Genomic DNA, 22,279 nt, shown 5'->3' with positions numbered 1-22,279 from the left:
TGGTATGTAACATATCAGTTAATGTAAACCTTCCACGTGCTATCAAGAGCTTTCTGTAACGAGTCGATTCTACAAAATACAATGTATTTTTGACGATACCTTTCTTCCATTATATTCAGTTTTAACTCTTAATAAGCGAAAATCATATCACTAGAAATTAACTTCCATGAAAAATTTATTTGGAACCCTTTCATTGAATTTTATACATTTGTTTCAACACCATTTCAAGACAATTTGCAATCAAGATTCGGATATATAGCAGATTTACATGATTTCGGGATCAACAACTATACTACTGAAACCATTTCAACCATTACCGTTCAGTATAATATTAAAAAGAACAAAACCAACACACACAGTTCCTTTCCTACAAAGTAACAAACACGTAAACAATACTAAGGAACTATGTCTTGGAGGCGCAATTTTTGTAAAAAAAAACAAACAAACAAATAATTGGCACTTGCATATTGCTAATAAATCAAACATATTGTGCATGTCGTAAGCATGCTGGAAGATATTACACATCTAATTACATGTATAATTATTGCATGATTCAATATGAGATGCCATTAATTTTTTTCCAGATTACCAGATACACTAAGCACATTTAATTCCACAATTTCAGCACATTTTGTTATTCACAACGAAAGCTCGTTCTTGAATATACATTCACGTCAGCGATTTTTTTTACATGGAATCTTTAACCCTATGACTAGTTATGCCCAGCTTCAATACACAATTGTTTTCGACAGTATTAGATGCTGCTAGAATTTTATCAAACATATTTCAGACAACTAACATTCCAAGTTCATATACTTGAATATATAAATAGATTGAGCTACAAAGTCGTATGGTTTCATTTAACCTGGCTGGTAAAGTCGTCGAACAAAATGAGGGCGATTGGAAAAATGAATGATTTCTGATCACAGTATTCCAGCTGAATGGTTATCAACCTGTTTGTACTATACATTAAGTTCATTGACATAGACGTTTTTTTCATTTCTATCTAATCTTATTCGTCCGGTCACATTCTTACAGATCTGGTTGGTCGGAACCAGCCATTTAATTAGTTTAGGCAAGCGTTAATTGTACATAATATGGATTTTTTCTTCTTCTTATTCAAAAGCCGTTAATTCGATTAGATGCTATACATTCCTATAGATGCATTTCAACATTTGCAGGACTGAAAAAATTATTATTATATAATTATTTAAATAATTATTAAAGAAAATTTATAAAGTCCACATGAACAGGGCTTCACAAATTGGGGAATTTAGAATCTAGCTAAATTTCTAAGGAATCAAAAGCGTATTATTTTTCCTCGAACAAAACAATACAAAATTCTATTTTTGGTCTTCAGAAATTGAGACGCAGTTAAATAAAGTCGCAAATTTTGTGTTGTCCTTTGACTCATTAGTAATCACACTGAAAATGTTAGACACCACTTTTTTTTGTCACCATGGTGACCTGGTGTTGATAGCTCAAGCCTGATTTTTCAGCACAGTAGATGCTCAAATTTAGTAACCTCTAATTTACAAACACACTTATTTTTATGAACAGATCCTCATCCCGAACAACATACCATAGAGTTTATGTTAAATTCTGCTCCAATTCACAATGTATATTTTTTTCGCCAGCCTCTTCAGAGTTCGTTGTGAGTGGGAAGTAAACTTTAATTTGGATGTTCTATGTGTCTTAAGAGAAAATAGTTCACCAATTTTTTCATCACCAACATGCAGGTGTTTTACGAACACATGCCAGGGTTAACCATAAGTGACCGTGGAGTTATGTTTAAAACATAATTCACTCCTTGTGCATTATGACTGGATGGTGGTTTGAGAAATGGTAAGATACATTAGCTTATTGATAAGGCCATTTCTGAGTCAAAAGTCGATCTAATTCTATTTCGGCTAACTGCTGTTCATTCACTTTCCCCTTCGCAATGTCAACTAAACAGAAAAAAGTTGTGCTTGACAGTGACCAACACATTTTTCATTTTCAAAATTTTTTTCATTGTCTCTCCCATATACAAACTTTCAATTTTATGAACTAATTATCAAATCTGTACACATTCATAAAAACAAACTTTGACTATATTAGAAACATGGTGACCGAGATTTTTCAAGTCCCGTATATGGCAAATCAAATTTTAAGACTCAAAAATTATTATTATAGGAAAATAATGAAACATCAAATTTATATAAAAATCCTTGACTTTTAGTACATAATACTGAAGTAAGGTAGGCTGCATAGGAAGATAATGTGGATGAAAAAAATGAGTAAACGAGAGAGAAGGAAGTGATACAGCCAGGGTTGCAGCAGTTTTGACCAGGGGTGGGTTTTAACCAGCCTCGTCAATGTCAGTTTCAACAACTTTAATTGATCACAACTCAAAATTCAAATTTTTCCCCATCAATTCCTACAAAAAGTAATTTAAAACTCAATTTATTTAATGACTGATGAAATAACATAGCTGCCAATTTTGAAGAGTGAGAATTAGGTTTTCAAACGGATCCAAATTCCGCTCAAAAATAAATACGAGAGGAATTTTCATTAATAAAAGTAAAATTTTGGGGATTATTTGCCCTTCACAGAAGTGCAATATTGTGGAAGTTATTCTAATTAGTGCCAAGTCTGCAATCATTGCCAACCAGTAGGTTAAATTGCCTGTCACAAAAAATCTTTCAAATCTTGCCAAAAAAATTCATCAGGCCCGAAGCAGGACATATGGTCAAAGCAGATATAAATCATCTTTTGCCGCCTGGCAGTCGAGTGGTTAGGGAACTAGCTTCTCACTGTGCAGGTCTGGGTTCGAATCCCGGTTCGGGCATGGACGTTTACTAACACTAACAAATTCCCTGGACGGATCGTGCTGATCCCTTGGGAATACATGAGGATCACATTATTATTAAAAAAATGTTTGGATGTTAAAAGGCCAAATTGACTGTTTGGGAAAATTTCGTCTCCCTCCCCAAAAATGAAACATTTTTTGTGATTTCACACAATGGGGACAATGTACATTACGCTTGTGATGTCATTTATGAGATTAAAAAAAAGGACAACAATTGTCTTTTCACCAGGTAAATTCTTTGGGAGTAAATTTTTCCCCCAAAAGTAGGGATTTTATACAATCAGTTAAAATTCTGGAGATATAAGAATTTTTCAGGAGTCTATAAGGAGATGGAGTAGAAATTCGGGAGCCTTCCGGAACATGAAATAAAGTATTAAGACTTGAATGTAGATTATTATTCCTGCTAATTGTATTTAAGTAAAGATTTACTGTTAACTGGAAAATAGAATTCAAATGCAATAAAAACGTGTCTAAAATCAAAGCATAATCTATACAAATCAGGGCAGGGTTGGCAAGGTACTGTACATTATAATAAAAAACCAGAGTATTCTGTAAAATCATGGCAAATATTTTCCTTATTACCATATTATAACCATACATGAAAATATGGCATGAAGATATCTATAAGCCGATAAAAAGATTTAATTATAAAAAAAAGAAAAAACAACCAGAAAAATTGGTTGCCATTTGTTTTGACCATTTGAAGATGCCTATTATTATTATTTTGATTGGTTTAACACCAATCAAAATAGTCAAACCAGTGTTATCACAAAAAATAATTTTCAAGCGCAATTTCACTCCTCTCCAAAATTTTGAGGGGCAGATTTGTTAAAAGATGAGTAATTTTTTAACGAAAAACTAAGAAATACAGAAAACCCTAAAATTTGAAGTATTCTCATTCCTCAACGAAATTTGGAGTAAAAATAGAATTTTAATGCATTTTTTATTGGCGAACACTGGTCACTAATATCAACCAGGGTAGTTGAAACAGGTTTTATGCATAGCTAAAACTGCTTCAGGTGAAAATTAAATCAACCAAATTTTCCCATGAAGAAAACATATACTTGTGTATAAGCCATTTTTTTTTCTTTGAAAAATCTGTTCTTTAATTTGGGGGGGGGGGGAGCATCAGCTTATACATGGGCCAGTTTTTGAGAAAATATCGACCCCTAATTTACCAAACCATATAGCTACATGGTATCCAAACGGCTAGCTTAAAGATCTGCGATGTCATTGGACTACTTTACATGGCATCACTAAATCTGTAGAGTGATTTTTTTGTGTAGATGTATTACAAATCAGTAGAGTGATTATTTTGTGTAGATGTATTAAAAACCAGTAGAGTGATTTTCATAGGTATAGACACGTTACAAATCAGTGGAGTGATTTTCATCACCATGTTCAAACCCCACAGAACCGATGTTAAAGCCAAAACAAACAAATCAAAAATGTCTTGGCTGTGATAATCGGCAGTTGAAGATGAAAATTGAGATGCTACACCGTATGATGACTTGACTTTTTCCCTGTAGAGCTTGGAGAATCAGAAGGAATGGATTAGAAAGTTTGGATAATTTTTCATTGTAACTTTTATTGCATGAAAATATACGAATTCTCCCCCCCCCTCCCCTAAATTTTGATTTTTTGGAATCGTCTTATATGTGGATTTTCAATTTATTGTGGCTTACACACATGTATATACAGGTATTCTGATACTTGTTAAAATTAAAAATTGATTTTAATTTAAAATTTGACATGAAAGAAACTAGTACATCAGTTTTAACATGATTTCATTGTGTTTCGATAGTTATGGCCATTTTTGACCTGTTAAAACCCAGTTCTGATCAGTGTTCTGGTTGAAATTGATTTTGACCGGCTGAAATTACAAACCCGTATGGATAGTAGATTATGGAAAATAAAGAAGTGCATCAAGTCTGGAAAAAGTGGAACCTGTGAAGTTTCCGGCCAGAGAAGTAGATGTGTATGGGGGGGGGGGGGGTTAAAAGTTTCTGAGATCTACATGCAAGCTAAGCTCATGTTTGAAAAGAACAAAAAATTGCATAAGGTGACACCAATTTCATTGAAATTTCTGGATTTAAATGGTGAGCTGCAAGTGCTGAAAGATTGCTGAAGTTCAAAATCAAATTGAGTCAAGATATTTAATCACCAATTCTGTAAACATCCTTGTACCTACAATTGGTCAAATTCACAAAATCTTGTCCATTGTACAAGCTTCCTCTCAAAAGAGCCTATAAATAAACCACATTGGTTTTCTGGTTCAGGAGAAATTTATCCTTTTACTCACAATGCACCACTGAAATCAGTGTTTGTGAAAGGGCTAGAAGGGTGTTTGTGTGATTGGTCATGAAAAATGTTTGCAACAATTAGATTTCAAATTTAACAATCTACAGCAATGTAGCTTGATATTAAACCAAGATATTTCCATAAATTGGTGTCACAAGTATAGGATTTTTTTCTGCACTTTCCAAATATGTGCTGTTTCCAGGTAGGCATTCCAGAAATTTCACAAATTTGAGTTTTTTCAGACTTGACACTTTTTCATAATCGATTATCCACCATAACTTAAAAAAACGGTTCAAAATAGGACAGGGTTGGTAGGGGGTTTCATGTTTCACTTGGGCTCATCTATCATTCCCTTTTGTTTGGCAGAACATGTCACGTTCACAATGTAGAGTGGTAAACAAAAACACCCAACTATTCACTGATGGGAGGAGGCGACGAAATAAATTTGATGAGTAATATAAACATTTTAGCTCAAAAAATTTAGAACGGAACAGAAAAACCCTTTACAAAACACATTTCCATAGGAAAAAAAATCTGAAATAAAAATTTGAGATTTAATATTTTGGAAATAAAATTACAAACACATCATTTATTTTTAGCACCGCTAAGATTTTTTTTTCCCAATTTCAAGCAACTGATACGAAGCAAGCATAACATAAAAATTTATGTTACAGAATCCGCAAACCAACACCAAGTAGATGTCATAACAAATATTTGAATGTGACGTTACATATTTTTACATTTTGTGGGGCTTTTTTGGAAGCAAAAGATAGGATGCTGTCAATAGAAGAAAAAAACAAGTCAATCATATAATTAAAGACACATTCGATTCATGCTGCAAGAACAAAACGGTTAGTTTTCACATACAAAAGAAAAACACTGGTTAGAAAAATATTCACTTTGGTAACTGACGAGAAGACAAAAACGTTTACATTAGATTCGAAAATGAATGAACAAACAAAGTTCTCCGAGTGAGCTGATCTACTACTACAATGATTCACCTGCATACTGGAAAACATCTTATAATTTGTATAATTTACAAAATTTGATTTAAAAAGGGGGGGGGGGGAAGCGCATATATGAAACATAGCGGCAACTGCATCTGTATACCAGTCCAACTCGATAGAAACATTCCAGTGTTCCTAAGCAAACCATACAAAAAGTTTTACCTACAAAAAACGCATTAAAAAAGATCGTTACAAAAATAAAAAAATACTCCAAATACTAAACTGGCCTACAAGCTCCATCGACAGAGGGGGGAAAGAAAAGAGAACACAAAACAGAAAACAAACTGACTCTGAAATTGATCGAGTTGACAGATAGCTTGTCAACTCATACTAACGACATTGTGATGCCTGGCTTTATGCGTTCTCACAGCACCACTCTGCGCAAATTGTTTGTCGCATATATTACACTTATACGGCTTCTCTCCCGTGTGTATGCGAAAATGTATGCTCAAATCATGTTGCCAGGTGTATATTTTCCCGCACACTGGACACGGGAATAGCTGCCAATGCTGCTTGCGTCGTTGTTCTTTCAGCTGTGATATAGCCATAGTGGTCTCTTTGGACAGAGACTCTGTCTTGACATTTATCAACATGACAGACTTCTTATCTTCTAGCGTTTGTTGCGGTTCCGGGAAAGAGTTCACGTTTTCTGAATCCATCACTCCAGGCTCTTCTTCAAAGGGGAAAAATGAAGTATTGGCCTCACACTTGAACCCCTCACCCCTATTATTTTCGTCAGGAATAAGCAGAGAAGGCTTTGGGCTACACATTCTGTTGACATTACGAGCCACACGCTTTGATGGAGCTTGAAGATGCCGAGCCATATGACGTTTCAAGTTCCCGATTTGTGTGAAACCTCTCATACACACCTTGCACACAAACGGCGTCTCACCTGTATGAATGCGTACATGATTTCTGAGAGTAGCTGGATCTGCGAACGATCGATGGCACTCGTTACACTTGTGAGGCCTGTCGCCTCGATGAACACTCATGTGACGTTGGAGATTGCCGATCTGACTGAAAGACCTGTTGCATTCATTACATTTGAAAGGGGTTTCTTTAGCATGAATACGCATGTGATTGATAATAGTCTGAGGGTGAGAGAAACGTCGCATGCATATATAACAATGAAATGGCTGAACTTCCATGTAACCATGCTCGTTCAAAGTGTGGCTCTTCAGATCATCACAGAATTGGAATGACGAGTGGCAATCCTTGCAGACAAATGACTTATTCGTGATGTGCTTGTAAAAATGTATAAGCAACATTGCAGAACGATTGAATGGTTTCAAACATTTTGGGCACTTCAGCTGGTTAGAGTCAAAAACAACCGCATGATGGATGACATGGCTGCCAAAGATTTCCCACGGTAAGTCAATTTTACACACAGCACAAACGAGTCTCCTGTCGGAATACGGAGAAACGGTTGGCTGACTCTCACAGTTGTCTTTGGTAACAGTCTCATAACTGTTGGTCCCATTTAATTCATTCATTTTGGCCGCAAGGTGAGGAAGACTTAACATTATTGATTGAGCAACTGTTTCCTGGTTGCACGATGGTCGATCATCGTAACTAGCCTCTTGCATAGGCTCGAGTTTAACATTTGCCATTGGCTCAAGTTTAACACCAGCCATTGATAGCAGCCCAGCTTCGTGTAGTAACAGCAACCCATTCGTTGAAGATGATACATCACTGGCAAGACACTGCTCGTTTTCTTGGTTTATGACGAAATAGTTTGGGCTGCTAGTCTGACCATCTCCTGTGCCAGAATCTTCGATACAAGGTGGGGGGAACACAATGGAAACTTGTATGACCGAATCACTTTCAGCTGCATTATTTTCTTCACTGACTTCGTAACCTACAGAGGTGTGACTTTCTTCACCATTCATCTCGTATCCCTGAGCCACATTGTTCTCTTTTCCATTCATTTCATGACTAAAAGCTGCATTGTTTTCTTCATTTATCCCATCACTAATAGCTGCGTTTTCTTCGCTGTTGGTTCCGTAACTGACTGTCATATTCGTATCACTCTTGTCTCTCATTCCATAATTGTGAGCTGGATCGCTTCTTGCTCCATAGCCAACTGATGAGTCACTTCTTGTTCCATAGTCAACTGTTGAGTCGCTTCTTGGTCCATAATCAACTGTCGAGTCGCTTCTTGGTCCATAGTCAACTGCTGAGTCGTTTCTTGTTCCATATCCAACTATTGAGTCACTTCTTGTTTCATAGCCAACTGTTGAGTCACTTCTTGTTTCATAGCCAACTGTTGAGTCACTTCTTGTTTCATAGCCAACTGTTGAGTCACTTCTTGTTTCATAGCCAACTGTTGAGTCACTTCTTGTTTCATAGCCAACTGTTGAGTCACTTCTTGTTTCATAGCCAACTGTTGAGTCACTTCTTGCTCTATAGCCAATTGTTGAGTCACTTTTTGTTTCATAGCCAACTGCCGAGTCGCTTCTTGCTCCATAGCCAATTGTTGAATCACTTCTTGTTTCATAGCCAACTGCAGAGTCACTTCTTGCTCCATAGCCAACTGACAAGTTGCTTCTTGTTTCATAGCCAACCACTAGATCACTTTTTGTTTCATAGCCACCTTCTAGATCACTTTTTGTTTCATAGCTGACCACAGGATCGGGAGCCTCGTAATACGATTGCATTGTTGTATCTGCCACTGAAACATTATTTTCAAATTTTGGCTCATTTGCCTGCACCGTATTCTCTGCCACGGAAGCTTGGCAGTGTGAATTATTTCCAGATGTGACAGTACAAATGCTACAGCAACAATCCGCTTGTCCGGTGCAAGTTTGTTTATGCACAGCCAAAGCTCGAATAGTGAATTTTTTACCACAGTGGAAACATGGGAAGAATCTCGGTCGATTGTAATGTGGTTTTCCTTTTAAGACTCCGCCACCAGGAGATCTGTTCACGTCCTCTGTTTCAGACATAGAAAAATCATCCTCGCACTGAGCACTGCCCATCTCCATGAGTGCACCAGCAGCTGAATAAAAATTCTGTAAGATACAAAAAAAATCAAAAGAAAAGATTATTTGGTAAAGTATTAAACAACACTGCAACTATCACAAAATAACTCGGATACTTAAAAGAATAGCCTACATAAGGTTATAAGATTGTGTAATGTGATTTTCAATTAATACTTTTTGTAACATACTGCAATTTAAATCATAATTTAAATTACTATATGGGACACTGGGTTCCCCCTAACAATAAAAAAAAAATTTTTTTTTGTAAAAAGCCTTGGATTTTATGCCCTAATTCCTTATTTAAAATAATAACAGTTGTAACAACATAAATACCATTGGACTTGAAATAAGAAAGTGAAAAAGTAGTTTTTGCTCTTTTATTACCAAAACTCATCTGTGAAAAAATAAAAATATGTAAATTATTAAGCAACATCGCGCAAGTTGGAAACACATTATGATAAATCCATCCATCAATTGCACTAGAAAAAATCTTGTCTATAGAATATTTTTGTCATTTAGTTGATCCTGCATGGCATCGTTGTACATTGCCTGCTTCGAGAAACCTGTGCACCATATGTGATACTGAATCACTGCCAGGCATTTAGAAATTTTTGGTATTTTCCACGGATTCTTTGTTTCAAACAGCACATGCGCGATAGACCGATCTACCGTGGCCATGACAGTTGTCTCGGACAGCTCCGTAATCCATAAATTCAGGCTCAATGACCTTTCATGTTACATAAATACAGATGTTTGTTGTTCATATTTCTTGTGAGTAGATATGAATTTCAAGAAAATTGGTATTCAGCCACTAAATATTCTGTATTCTGCCAAAACTTTAGAATATTGAATATTCAGTATGCGACCAAATCACCATTCCTCCCACCATAGTTAGTGTATCAATTAGTGCTGAATTTAAATTTGAGAGATTAAATGAAAAAAAAATATGCATTCTTAATGTATAATAAGATTTGTAAGATTTGTTTAAATTAATAAACAGTCAGTTAATTTGAATAAAAAAAATCATTACTTTTCCATACCCTGCTACAGTAAAAATAAGCTTATAACAAGAATATCACTACAACAAGTAATTTTCAAAGAGGTAGGCTTAATGTTAAAGGTAAAAAAAAAATGGTTAGGCCTATAGAGATTTGAAAATAAGGAAACATTCACTATAACCTCAAACAATTCTCAAAAACGCTGGTCTTTCTACCTCTTTTTTTCAAGAATTAAATTACTGATAACATTTATCATCATACATGCTCCTTGTAAATATTCCTCGGGCATACTTCTAACAAATAATGGAAACACAATAAGTCAATGTTTTACTATCTGTTCCTATTTTTACACTTTCCAACTGTGAATGTGGAATATGTGACAATTTTGTGTCTCCCAGTGACCTGCCAGGGCTAATTTGATCAAAACTTATAGATTGAAGTCATTTCCTAAGGGCTGAAAAAATAGTGCTAAAAAATTCTGATTAGCAGGAAGATTTTAACCATTCCATACAGCCATGAAAATTTTAATTTTAATGAGCAGTAATACAGTCCACACTCATTATAATGACCTTACGTCATAGCGACCATTCCATTACTACGACCGGTAGGATAAGTCCCAGTTTAATGTTTTGTCTTTCAGTTCACATATTACATGTTGGCTCCGAACAGACAGACACCGACTTCACCTGCAGCTTTCAACATTTCCAGTCTCTTGAAAATGGGACACCAATCGGAAGATTGTTGTCTTATTGGACACAGAAACCTTTGGGAATTCCTTTTTGATCACCTAAATGAAGGTTTCAAATGAATGAGTTGAAAAATATTGTTTAATCATAAAAATTCTTTGTTTCTGGCAAAACAATATCTCGATCATACAACAAACTGAGAGTAGAAATGAATTACCTTTTGGGTGAGACACTACACTAGGGGAAAAACACAAACTTAAATGTATCCAAAATTGGAAGAGTACACATTTTGTAACTGTATGAAGTTCCATATTCAGTAGCAAAGACAAATAGTAGAAAGGGAAATACTCCTTATAACAGGAGTTACTCACTGTTCAGAGTTGAAATAATGAAGTGCCTAGCAACATGAGAAAAAGGAGGACGAAACAAAAATGGAAGAATCGATCACAGACCAGAACGTGATAGTGATGCTGATAGAGAAGAAATTATTGTAGAAACTGCTGCCAGATTTTTGAGAAAGGTGGTGTGCTAGTTAGGTCATTGACAAGTTGGTTTGAGTTTTTGTAGATGTGGAATGATTCTTAGAAGTCCAAGTCAAACGGTGAGGGACATTTTTGAATGATTTTGACTGATGAAAAGTAAAATTTATGGTCAAAAGACCAGCAAAATGTTGGGCTATGGGTGAGCAGTCTTGGTTGATTACGTATCTTCTACGCTCGTTTAAAAGGTATTTAAGGGTATGTTTACAGTTTGACCTATATATGGTAATCCACATTGGCATGAAATGCTGTAGATGCCCCAGTTGTTGAGTTGGTCAATTGCATCTTTTAGTTTAGAGAAGCTGATTTTATTAATGGGGGTAAAGATCACAGAAAATTATATTTTTGAAGGATTTTTGCAATGTGTTGACTGGTTTTTGAGAAGGAAGGCAAAATGATCAAGTTTTTTTGTTCAAGTTTAGGTTTGGTTGTGGAAGTATTTCTGATAAGTTTTACGTGTACATTTTCAATCAGGGAGCTGCGGTAGCAGGGATCAACTGCCACTGAGAGTATTAGTGAACATGGGGAAAAAATGTCTTTCCATCTTGAACAGTATAGTGCTGCTGTCTATGAACAAACTTTTCATTTACAATCAGTAGAATTTAAGAAATTTATTTTTTTATAACAGGTTGCGTGACTTTTGGATCACCCTGTACTATATGTACCTGGTGAACATTCCCCCAGGGGAATTTTTAATGAATCTGTGCATGCTAGAATTTGTGTATGTATATGCATAGTCCTAACCAGGACCTGTTCATTGTACGGGCAAATGGGGTGTGTCCAGGGCCCCAAATTTTTTTATTTTAGTCATTTACCTCCCTTTCATGGAATACAATCAGAGAACAGTTTGATGTATTTGAGGAAGTAGCATACACAAATGTGATAACATAACCTTCAAAGAACTTATATATAAGAGGAACCAGCAAAATTTATGTTTGTCCAAGCTTATGATAAACGAGAGCTGGTCCAAACATTTATGATGTCAGAGTTATGGATGTTTTCTCTTCGAAAAATGCTGACATTTTCTTACATATCAGAAGTGGAAGCAACAGATGCCTGAGTTTTCACGCTCATGCAAGAACTATATTGAAGGCTTGAATGCTTTCTGTGGAAAGGACATTATTGAATGGAAAACTGACTTTCATTTGTGTCTAGAAGTTGGAAAAACCCAAAATAAATAAATACAATAAAATGTTTTCATTTTTTTGCAAAGAGTCCTCAGCTGACTGGAAATGTTCAACAGCAAAAATTTCCATAACAGTAGAGAACTTTTCTACACAGAAGAATTTTTTCCTTTTTTTTGTTAAACCAAAGCCAAAATTGCCATATTTTAACATGTACAAGAAACCCCCCCCTCCCTTTTGCCAAAAACTGGTTCCCAAAAATAGAGGCGGTTTCTTATACAGTGGAACTTGGTTGATTCAAACTTTTACAAATGCCTCTAGAGTTTTCTATCTCATTTAAAATTCAAATTTCTTGTTTAATTTGAATTTCTTTTAATATTTTGGACAATTCAAAGTTGGAAGAAGAAAAATCATGATTTCAGTATAAGCAAATGCAGAGAGAAAGAGAGAGTTTGGGGAAATCCTCATGACCATTTAGCAAATCAGTTCGGAATTTTTTTTATCAGTTTTGATGATCGAAACCACCAAAGCAGAACTCACATGATCTTAATTTGTAAAAAAGATTATCCGTGCTTGAATTAATCCCTTAAATTGTTTCCCTTAAATTGGATGACTAGTGAGCAATATCAGAAATATCAGATGGGGGAAGGCAAACATGATTTTGCCGTCCCCACCACTGTGAAATTTGATGATTTTATAAGTGTGTTTGCTATCTTAAAATTTGCTACCGACTAAATTTTGCAACAGGGGCAGTTACCCCCACCCCCATGACTCTAGTTCCCCCTAATTAGTTAGTTCCGGCCCTGCTGAGGATCATTCAAAAGACAAAATCAGGACAATCAAAGTCATTAATTTGTGATAAGAAATGGGGCAATCCCATTTGAATGGAACTAAGTTGAGAAAATATGATGTTGAAAAAATTGCCATAATAGTGAGAAACTTCTGAACAGAAGAGTTCTTTTTTACTTTTTGTTGAAATTCTCCTTGAAATTGTTCTGTGACGTACCTTCGTTTTTGGTATATTATGTTTTGGGTGGGTTTATACAGTCGAATCCCATTTTTTAACGAATATTTTTACAGCAAAAAAAAAAATCTCATTTTAAAGAATGCTTTTTTAATCCCCCAGGTACGTTTACACAGGAACAATGCAAAAATCTGGAATTCCTTTATTAAAAAAAATGTCTTTTAACAAAGTGATTTCTCTCTTGGAGTTTATTATAACGGGATTTGGCTGTAGATACAGCCACTCAAACAGCTCTGAAGATCATTTGTAAGTCAAAATTAAGGTCCAGCAAAAGGTCACTAATTTGGGATCAGAAATGGGCAGATCACATTTTTGAACGGAACTAAGTTGGGGGAAAAGATGTTAAAAATAGAATACTTATATCATGGCTTGGCAAATTGGAGGAAAACATTTTGTAACCTAGCATTTTGGGAGCCAAGTGCAGTTTTCTTGCAGAGCTAGTAATCCAACACACAAATTTTAGGCCAAAATATAAATTTTTTAATTACCATGGCAATCTGGCACCTGGGACTTTAAGCCCTGGTGTATATTACATTAAAAGTGAAAATACAATTAAAAAAAGACATCGTAAAGTCCGAGATTCAAAATCTGTACAAAAATACAAAAGGGATTTCTTATCAAAAAAATTCAAAATGTAAGGATTTTTGATAAATAAAAGTAAATTTGTAGGGGTTTCTCAATTGATAAAAGTAAAATTATAAAAATTATAGGAATTTTTTCCTTTGCAAAAATGAGATATCACACTTGCCATCCCCAATCAATATAAAGCCGCTAATTATCGCAAACCAGTAGGTTAAATTACTTGCAATTGCTGCTTTCAAATAATAAATCCAGACAAAAAAAAATTGCCACCAAGCCAGAAACGGAATATATGGTCAAAGTTAAATAATCTCGCCAATTTTGGATGTTGAAAAGCAGAATGAACGCTGGCTATTTGGCGAATTTCATCTCCCCCCAAAAATTAATTTTTTGTGATTTGACGCAATGGCGACAATTTCCATTCTGACCTCCACATTCCTGGGATTAAAAAAAAAGTATTGTTTTTCTTCCTGGAAAAATTTTTTGAGAATAATTTTTCCCCTTAAAAGTAGGGATTTTTACAATCACTGTCAGAATTCTGGGAGGTATTAAGAATTTCTTTCTAGTCCGGGAGATAGAGTAGAAATTCGGGAGACTTGGCAGCTAGGTTATCCAGAGACAAAACACAATCTAAATGAGCTCCCCCCCCCCCATCAGATATTTACCAGAGAAAACTGGACAGCATGATATACTTCAGCCAATCATATGCAAACTTGTGCCAAAAATCAGGCTCCACTTCTTTTGAAAAAAACCTGCAAAATATAGAAAGAAATATTTGTAAACAGACATTGCATAATTTAAACTTGTGATTAAAGTTTGGCGTTAAAAATTTAAAAAAAAAGGTTTCAAAACCTGCTAATTTTTCTTTTTTTTGGAGCAAAGAATTTATTTTTCCTGAAAAAGGAAAAACTCTTCAAAATTATGAGCTACCCCAAGGAACTACAAACAAAAATTTATTTGGTCACCCTGAGCAGATACCCATTTTGATGATCCTCTCTTCCTAATTTTGAACGAGTAGAAGTAAACTTTGTGCTCTTCCTGGTAGGCTATAGCCTTTTTGAGACACCAAACACCCCTGCCCTCCTCCCAAAATATTTCTGCCACTGCAAACCAAAAAAGTTTAGTGCTTGGATACATCAGGGCTGTATCTCAATTTGTTGTGGAGGGAAGCATAATGGTTGGCGAGGCACACTGGGTGATTTAGGCCAGTGTTCCTTAACTTTATACAACCCATGGCCCTCCCTTTGGACTATATTTTCTTGTTATTGGCCCCCCCCTCCCCTTATACAGGAGCATGACTCTTTCTACTTGATGAATTGATTTTTTTTCAGTAAATTCCAAGTGATCAATGTTTATCATAAATTTGTTTTCCGGATCCTAGAGCTAGTTTGGTGAGCTTATGCATTGTGTTGGTTCTTAGAGAACCTTGAAATAAGCTGCAAGCAACAGCTTATATATTTTAATATTAAATACACTTTCGTACAGCATGGTACCAAATTTCATAGTAACGTATAGGTCCCTCATTGACACGAGGCCAGGGCAGCAAGTAACTGCTTGGTCAGCTCACGCACACACATTCTGGCATCCCCATGTAATATTGAAGGAGAGGAAAAAGAGTAAAATTTGCATCCCGTCTGGTTGGGTGCCCGATGTACGAGACCTGCTCCCCACCCTTACTGCGGTCCAGGATGACACTCTTTCTGGGGGTAGAGAACTCTATGCATTAGGAGAACCCTGGTCTTATAGGCAGTCGTTGGCAGGGCTATCTTAATCCTTACAGGAGCAATCCGAGGTATCTCATCTAACTTGATCTCCTTTATTTCAGCAATTCCAAAATATCTTGGGTTCATAAAACTCTCATATTGGCAACAGCCAGATGCTGTTGTAAGTTTTCTTCTTCCCTCTCAACCCCCTCCTCTCCTGTCAATCAATTGCCAGTGAGCGGAGGCAGCTTCTATTCAAAGTTTGATAACAGAAGGAAGAGAGAAAGGATGTTTTTCTTTTCTCTTCAAGGTAGTTACACGATTAAGCTAACAGTATAAATAACAGAAAATTATGGTCTTTCTCTTTTCCTTATTTTATTATTTTGTGTTGCGGGGGAACTATTCATCAGCTCACACAATCAAACAAAAGTACGTCTTGAAAACAGTTGGCGATTTCTAAAAGTTTTAGTGATTTCTAATGTGGCGGTTATAATATGGATCAGGAAAAATTAAAAAAAAAACACCTAACTCTGGTTTCCCATCCCCCCCCCCCTGCCCCCAAAATAGATCTAAGTTTTTACTATGGATCTGATAGATTTAACTTTTGGATCTTTTTTCCCTTCTTTTTACTTTATTTCTCCTCACCCTTCTATGAGACTAAGATCTGTTTTTCAGGTTTATACTTCTGACGAGACCTTTCATTTTCTTCCTCATCCTTCAGAAATCCAAAAACATACCAATACTCTCTTCAGCTGTTCTTCATAGAGTTGAAGAGTTAAAAGTATCATAGGCCCCCAGTTTAAGTGATTTTTCTGAGGTCCTACTTCTAGCAAATTTACGTACTTACTCTCACAAATTTCAAGCAGATCTCATTTCTGTGAGGCCCAGGGGCCTCAAATCCAGCCCATGCATTCAGATGGCACTGGTTGTTGAAGTGATCACACTTTTTCCTCAGAATATTTCAAAGGCTTTATTATTAATTTTTTTAGATCTGACTTTTTTTTTCAAAGCTCTCTATGGCACCTCTTAGCCAGTTATCTGGCTACGATGACATTTACCAGCTCAGCAATACATAACGGTGGCGCCTATGATGTCATATGCCTTCATGTGGATTTTCTGTCTTTATCACATGGATATGACAGAATACAGTGGAACTTGGTTAACAAGGAATTCAGTTAACAAGCAAAAATGTTGAATAAATTTTGACTTTGCCAATGAGCAATGATTCGAATAACGAGCAAAAAATTTGAGTTTTGTTCATTTATTTTCACAACTGAGCTGATGATTTTTTGCTTTTGTCCACAAATGTAGCAGGGAATTGCAGGTAATATACTTCCCAGCAGTCTATAGTCAACATGCCTAACTTGAAAAATTAACACACGCATGAGTGTAACTGTTTATGATGCAAAAGTGGATGTAACATTATAACTATGGGTGTATGCGTTCATGGAGAAAACAATTCTGCTTGGAGAAAACTTTGGGTTAATTGCATTATTGAACGTGACTTTGAGGGGGATAGCGCATGAGTAAGAGCCAATATTTGTCAAAGATATTGTGTCTTTGGGAACTAGAGATGCATGAGGGTGACATTCGAGAACTGGTGGTAAAACATGGCCAGGAGTTGACCGTAGATGAACTGATGGATTTCCTTTGACTCAACAGTGAGAGCTTAGGCCTACAAAGGGTATCTTGTCTGAAGTAAATAAGAGTGAGGAGAAGTCTCTCTGAGATTAGAGAAATGTGTAGAATATGGGAATAGATGCAAAATTTTGTACAAAAGAACCAATCGCATAAAGCTGTATTAAAGTGAGCAATAAATTTGTCCAATGCCAATGCAATTTCCCATTCCGAAATTGTATTGTTAAAAAAAATTATGAAAAAAGAGTCAAAAGCGAGTGTCATTGGATAAGTTCCTTCTCAAAGTCACACAAAACAAAAAGTTTGCAAACAACAGTCCGTTAATCGTCTTAAACACAATACTCCTTCTTTTTTATCATTTAGAGTAAGTTAATTTTTAAACATTATAATATTGTATGCTAATTTATGGTGCTAATATATTATATTACACTGCGTTGCATTATTGATCAAATGTCATTTTATTAGTCATTTTTATGTGAATGAATAATTGTGGAACGAAATATTCGAGTTTCCATTATTTCCTATGGGAGAAATTTGATTCGAACAACAAATGATTCGGATAATGAGCATATCAGCAGAATGAATTAAGCTTGTTAACTGAAGTTTCACTGTAATTCATCATATATTTGCTGCCACCTGCACAGGCATCCTGCTATTTTATTATCTCGCCACTAGATAGAGTTGAACAATTATATTTCAAGAGAGAGAGGTTAATCTGAGTTTATTATTACTATTATTGTCACAATAATTTGCAAGGCTGCATTCTCAAGCATTCTTTTTATAAATGCAGGGGTGGGAAGTGACTAAGTCCATTTCGGAGCAGCCTAGGAGCAGCAAAATTCAGGATTCAGAGCAGTTTTGGAGCAGCAAATTCGGGATTTGGAGCAGATATTTATAAATTGGAGCAGTGAAATTAAAAAGAATATTTTCGTCAACCCTCAACCCTTTTCAAAATAAAACTGCACTGTCTTTTGTTATCAAACATCTTTTCATCAGCTTGATTTTTGTTTTTGGTGTTTTGGTTTTGTTTGTTTGGCTTTTGACAGCTTGTTTGAAAGAGCGGCTGTCATAAAATTTTTTGCACCCGTCTATTTAAGATGATTTTTGCTTACTGAGGGCACTATTTGCTGCCTTGAACAGCAGCACTTCAAATGAGCTAGAAAAATTTTATAAGTTTTTAATTTTTTTATACTTGGAAAGAAATTGTTGCAAAATGGGAGAGAATTTCGGAAGAATCAACTCGATGTTTGGCGATTCAGCACTCATTATTTGGCTGAGATTGGCGATTTAACGCTCGTTATTTGGCAACATTGGCGATATTCAGCAAAGTTTCTAAACTAACATTCGTAATTCGGCGGACATCCGCTTTTTACTTCCGGAATGAAATTTTTTTCACGAAACATCGGGATTTAACACAATGACAATCGACTACGGTAATTTCTGCTGCTTCCAGTGACGACTTTTTTTTTAAAACGGAAACACTCAAATTTGCACTTTAAAGCTGAAAGGCATCGCAAACCATCTTCAGTTCTACGATCACAGACAATATCGGGGTTTTGCGATGGAAAGCCCGATCAGGGGCCGATAGTTTAAGTATAGTGGAATAAAACACGCTCTTCTTGTAAAGAAACGTTTTGTGGCTAGCAGGAACAAAAATTTTTTGGCGTCCTTTCCGATATTCCGGGCATACTGAAGCGAAATTCGCTATTTGGCGCAGAAAAATGTGAAAATACGCTATTGGAGCAGGATGACGCAAGATATTAGTTTTGGCGCAGAGTTCCCACCCCTGTAAATGTTACTGACACAGCCCGAAATTGGCCAATTTTGTTAAATATTGGCCAAGCTGACCAGTTCGAAAAGTGGCTGGCGATAACTGGCTAAAGTCTTATAACAAATGACTATCCAGGATCATCATCAAGTTGGTGTATTTTTTCATGATAATTATGCCCACATTAGTTATGGCAACACATCAAACCCCAGTCACGACAGCAATCATTTTTTTCCTGCAAAATTTGGCAGAAAAAACTACATGTTTATATAATTATTTTCATAGTTTTTTCACTCAAATTTCACTTTTTCTTTCGTCACATTGAGCTAATCCAATACAGCTGCTATATATAAACATGCATCCCATGTTGGCAACAGCTCTAAGAAATACCATATTCCCAATTTGTACTTAAAGAACTCCTATAGGATCCTTCCTCAAAGAATTTAAGGGCTAAGAAATGTAACACTGCAGTATTCAATGAGCCAAACATGCCAAACTATGGATTCTTTAACATGCAGATCAAATTCCAGTTCAAAATCAATTTTCATGGTTCAAAACAGTACATGGCAATTGAAATTAGAAGCGTGAAAATTGTACAGAAATATAAAATTTAAATAGAATGAAATAAAACATTAAACTGAGGCAACTAACACTTGATATTAATGCTCGGGTTCTCTCATTCAGAGGAGCGGCGGCTTTTCTTTATCGAACGTGAGTGTTGGAGAACTGCAATAATTAATACAGCTTTTACATAGAAGTATATGTGGATATATCTACTCATACTTACATCTCTTGGGGTTTAACTCGGTTAATAATTTGGCTTCAAAGTGTAACTTAATACTGAAAACCACACTCTTTTCTTTTAAACCAAGCACAACTATGGTTTATTGAAATAAGACATTTTTTTACCAAATGAGTTATGTCAGAAGTTTGTGCTTGTGTACCTAACAGTTTGAGTGTGTATCTGGTATTGTGTGCCAAATTTCTTAACAATGACATCTATTTTTTAAAATGAGTATAGTGTACTGATTGAGTATTTGTAGCATTATAGGCCATTGTTCTCTGTTGCGAGACTATTTAACGGGAAAAATTGGACAGCATTCGCACCTTGAAGTTTGGAACCACAGAACTTCAGCCGGTGGGGTTCGAACACAGGTCCTTACGTTGCGAGTGCCACTATAACCACATGACTACACAGTAGCTGAAAAACACAGCAAAACCTGAAAGCAGGTTTGAAAGCATGAAATATGACTCAGATTATTAGAATATTTTTTTGTGAAATACATTTTTGTTTACTGCGATTTGTAACAGCCGTTTATTTCCAGACCCTCCAGCGATTTTAGCAATAATTAGCAATTTGCATTTAAAGCAATAAATTGAAATTTCTGGCAAAATTTAGTCATATGCAATGCCTCCTATGCCCCGTATCTCCGCCCATGGGCAGATCACCTTGGGTCAGCTAACCAAAGGTTGAGAAAACACAATCCTATGAGGATCTCACTCTTGAACTCGTATGGATATTACTAATATCAATTACAATGGGTGAATAATTTTATCAAGTCTGTCTGCGGATTACCTCTGGTCAGCGAACCAAAGGTTGAGAAACGCTATCCTACAGCGACCTCACTAGATTAAATACCCATATTTTTTTAATTATCCAAGTTTTTTTAGAGCTCTATTGTCCCCTATTTTGTCTCCCCCTTCTATATGATTTTCACTCACGACCCCCTTCAAATATCCCAAGACCGGGGGACATATGACTTCAAATTAAGAATCACTGCCCTAGCCCCCCCCCCCTTCCCCGAACAGCACTTAGAAGCACAATATCGAACTTGCACTTAAAAATTAAAAAACACATATAGGATCCTTCTTCAAAGAATAATAGTGCTAGGATATAGGGCCGCAAATACGAGGGAATAGGTGAGTCTTGTGCCCCGGGCGCTGCACCAGATGGGGGGGTTCAAATTTCATTCTCAAACCTTACCTTCAACATTACAAGGGGGCGCCAAAATGAGCACTTGCCCCGGGTGACCAAGCATCTAGTTGCGGCCCTGCTAGGATACTACACTGAAACACAAATTAAATGAGGTTGAAAGAAAAAAAAACATGCTAAACTTATGTATTCTTCAACATCTAGATCAAATTCCCATCGTTCAAAACATAGTACGCCAATTGATATTGGAAGCGTGACAATAACACGAAAACGTAATGAATATTTAAATAGGTTGATACTATACGGCCAAATAAAACTAAAGCAATTAATATTAAATTACGCTCGCTGAGAGCAGCCACGGCTTTTCCTCATCCAACGTGCGCGAGTTGAGACAAAGCACAGCCAAAGTTGTGATGTTGAGAGCTGTAATAATTAATACAGCTCTTACATAGAAGAAAATACATAAATATTTTAACCCGTACATACCTCTCAGAGCTGAATTCGGTGAATAATTCGGCTTCAAATCGCAGCTTAACACTGATAAACACGCCGAAACCTAAAAACAGGCGCAAATCGCCATTTCACTTTCAGTTTTCGGTTTTATCGTCCTACGGGGATCCCACTAGATCAAATCTGAAATCGAAAACTTTTTTCATAAAAAAATAGTTTGAGTTTAAAATGAAATAAAACTCATGCAAAAAAATTCGTTTTTTATTATATCGCATTTTCTCAATAAATATGAACTATTTGATGAAAATTGTCTAGCTGTTAAGAATTAATGTAAGTTTCACTCTTCAAGTTTTTGATGTATAGCTCGAAGCTAAAGTAAAAAAAAAAGAGTATTGATTCAATAAAATGAACCACGTGAGTTGTTTTTGTTAATTTTTAAGAATGATAAGTGAATAATCGAGTGCTATTTCCAACACAAGAGCATTTGTTATCATTCTGGTAGGAATTAAAATTAATGAATTTTCCACATTTGTTCTTGTCAAAGACTAAATTTTTAGAAAACGGGACATCTGATAAATAGACAATTTTGCTTTTGAATAATGTGATAAAAACCTAAAAATAACAAATTCAACATCTATAACATTCTTTGAATTTAGTATTTTTATCAAAACCTAAACAAATTCAAATTATATGAGTG

The 22,279-nt window shown here is 35.7% G+C and overlaps 1 protein-coding gene across 1 annotated transcript; it reads right to left on the bottom strand.

The window, feature by feature from the left end:
* Window positions 1-5,685: 5,685 nt before the first annotated feature.
* On the bottom strand, window positions 5,686-21,760 carry LOC149079220 (uncharacterized). The gene is made up of 3 exons (XM_089240117.1): window positions 21,619-21,760; window positions 14,756-14,842; window positions 5,686-9,170 (listed from the first exon to the last, which is right to left on the bottom strand). Exon 3 carries the CDS (start codon window positions 9,141-9,143, stop codon window positions 6,480-6,482), a length of 2,664 nt encoding a protein of 887 aa, XP_089096243.1. The 5' UTR covers window positions 9,144-9,170; window positions 14,756-14,842; window positions 21,619-21,760; the 3' UTR covers window positions 5,686-6,479.
* Between the last annotated feature and the right edge of the window lie 519 nt (window positions 21,761-22,279).

This window comes from Pholcus phalangioides, unplaced genomic scaffold, assembly GCF_987345545.1.
Source record: "Pholcus phalangioides strain wild (caught in Gottingen) unplaced genomic scaffold, Ppha-v1.0 ptg000012l_1, whole genome shotgun sequence".
Lineage (NCBI taxonomy): Eukaryota > Metazoa > Arthropoda > Arachnida > Araneae > Pholcidae > Pholcus > Pholcus phalangioides.
The sequence above is the reverse complement of the archived record's forward strand: the minus strand, read 5'-3'. Positions and strand labels throughout refer to the sequence as shown.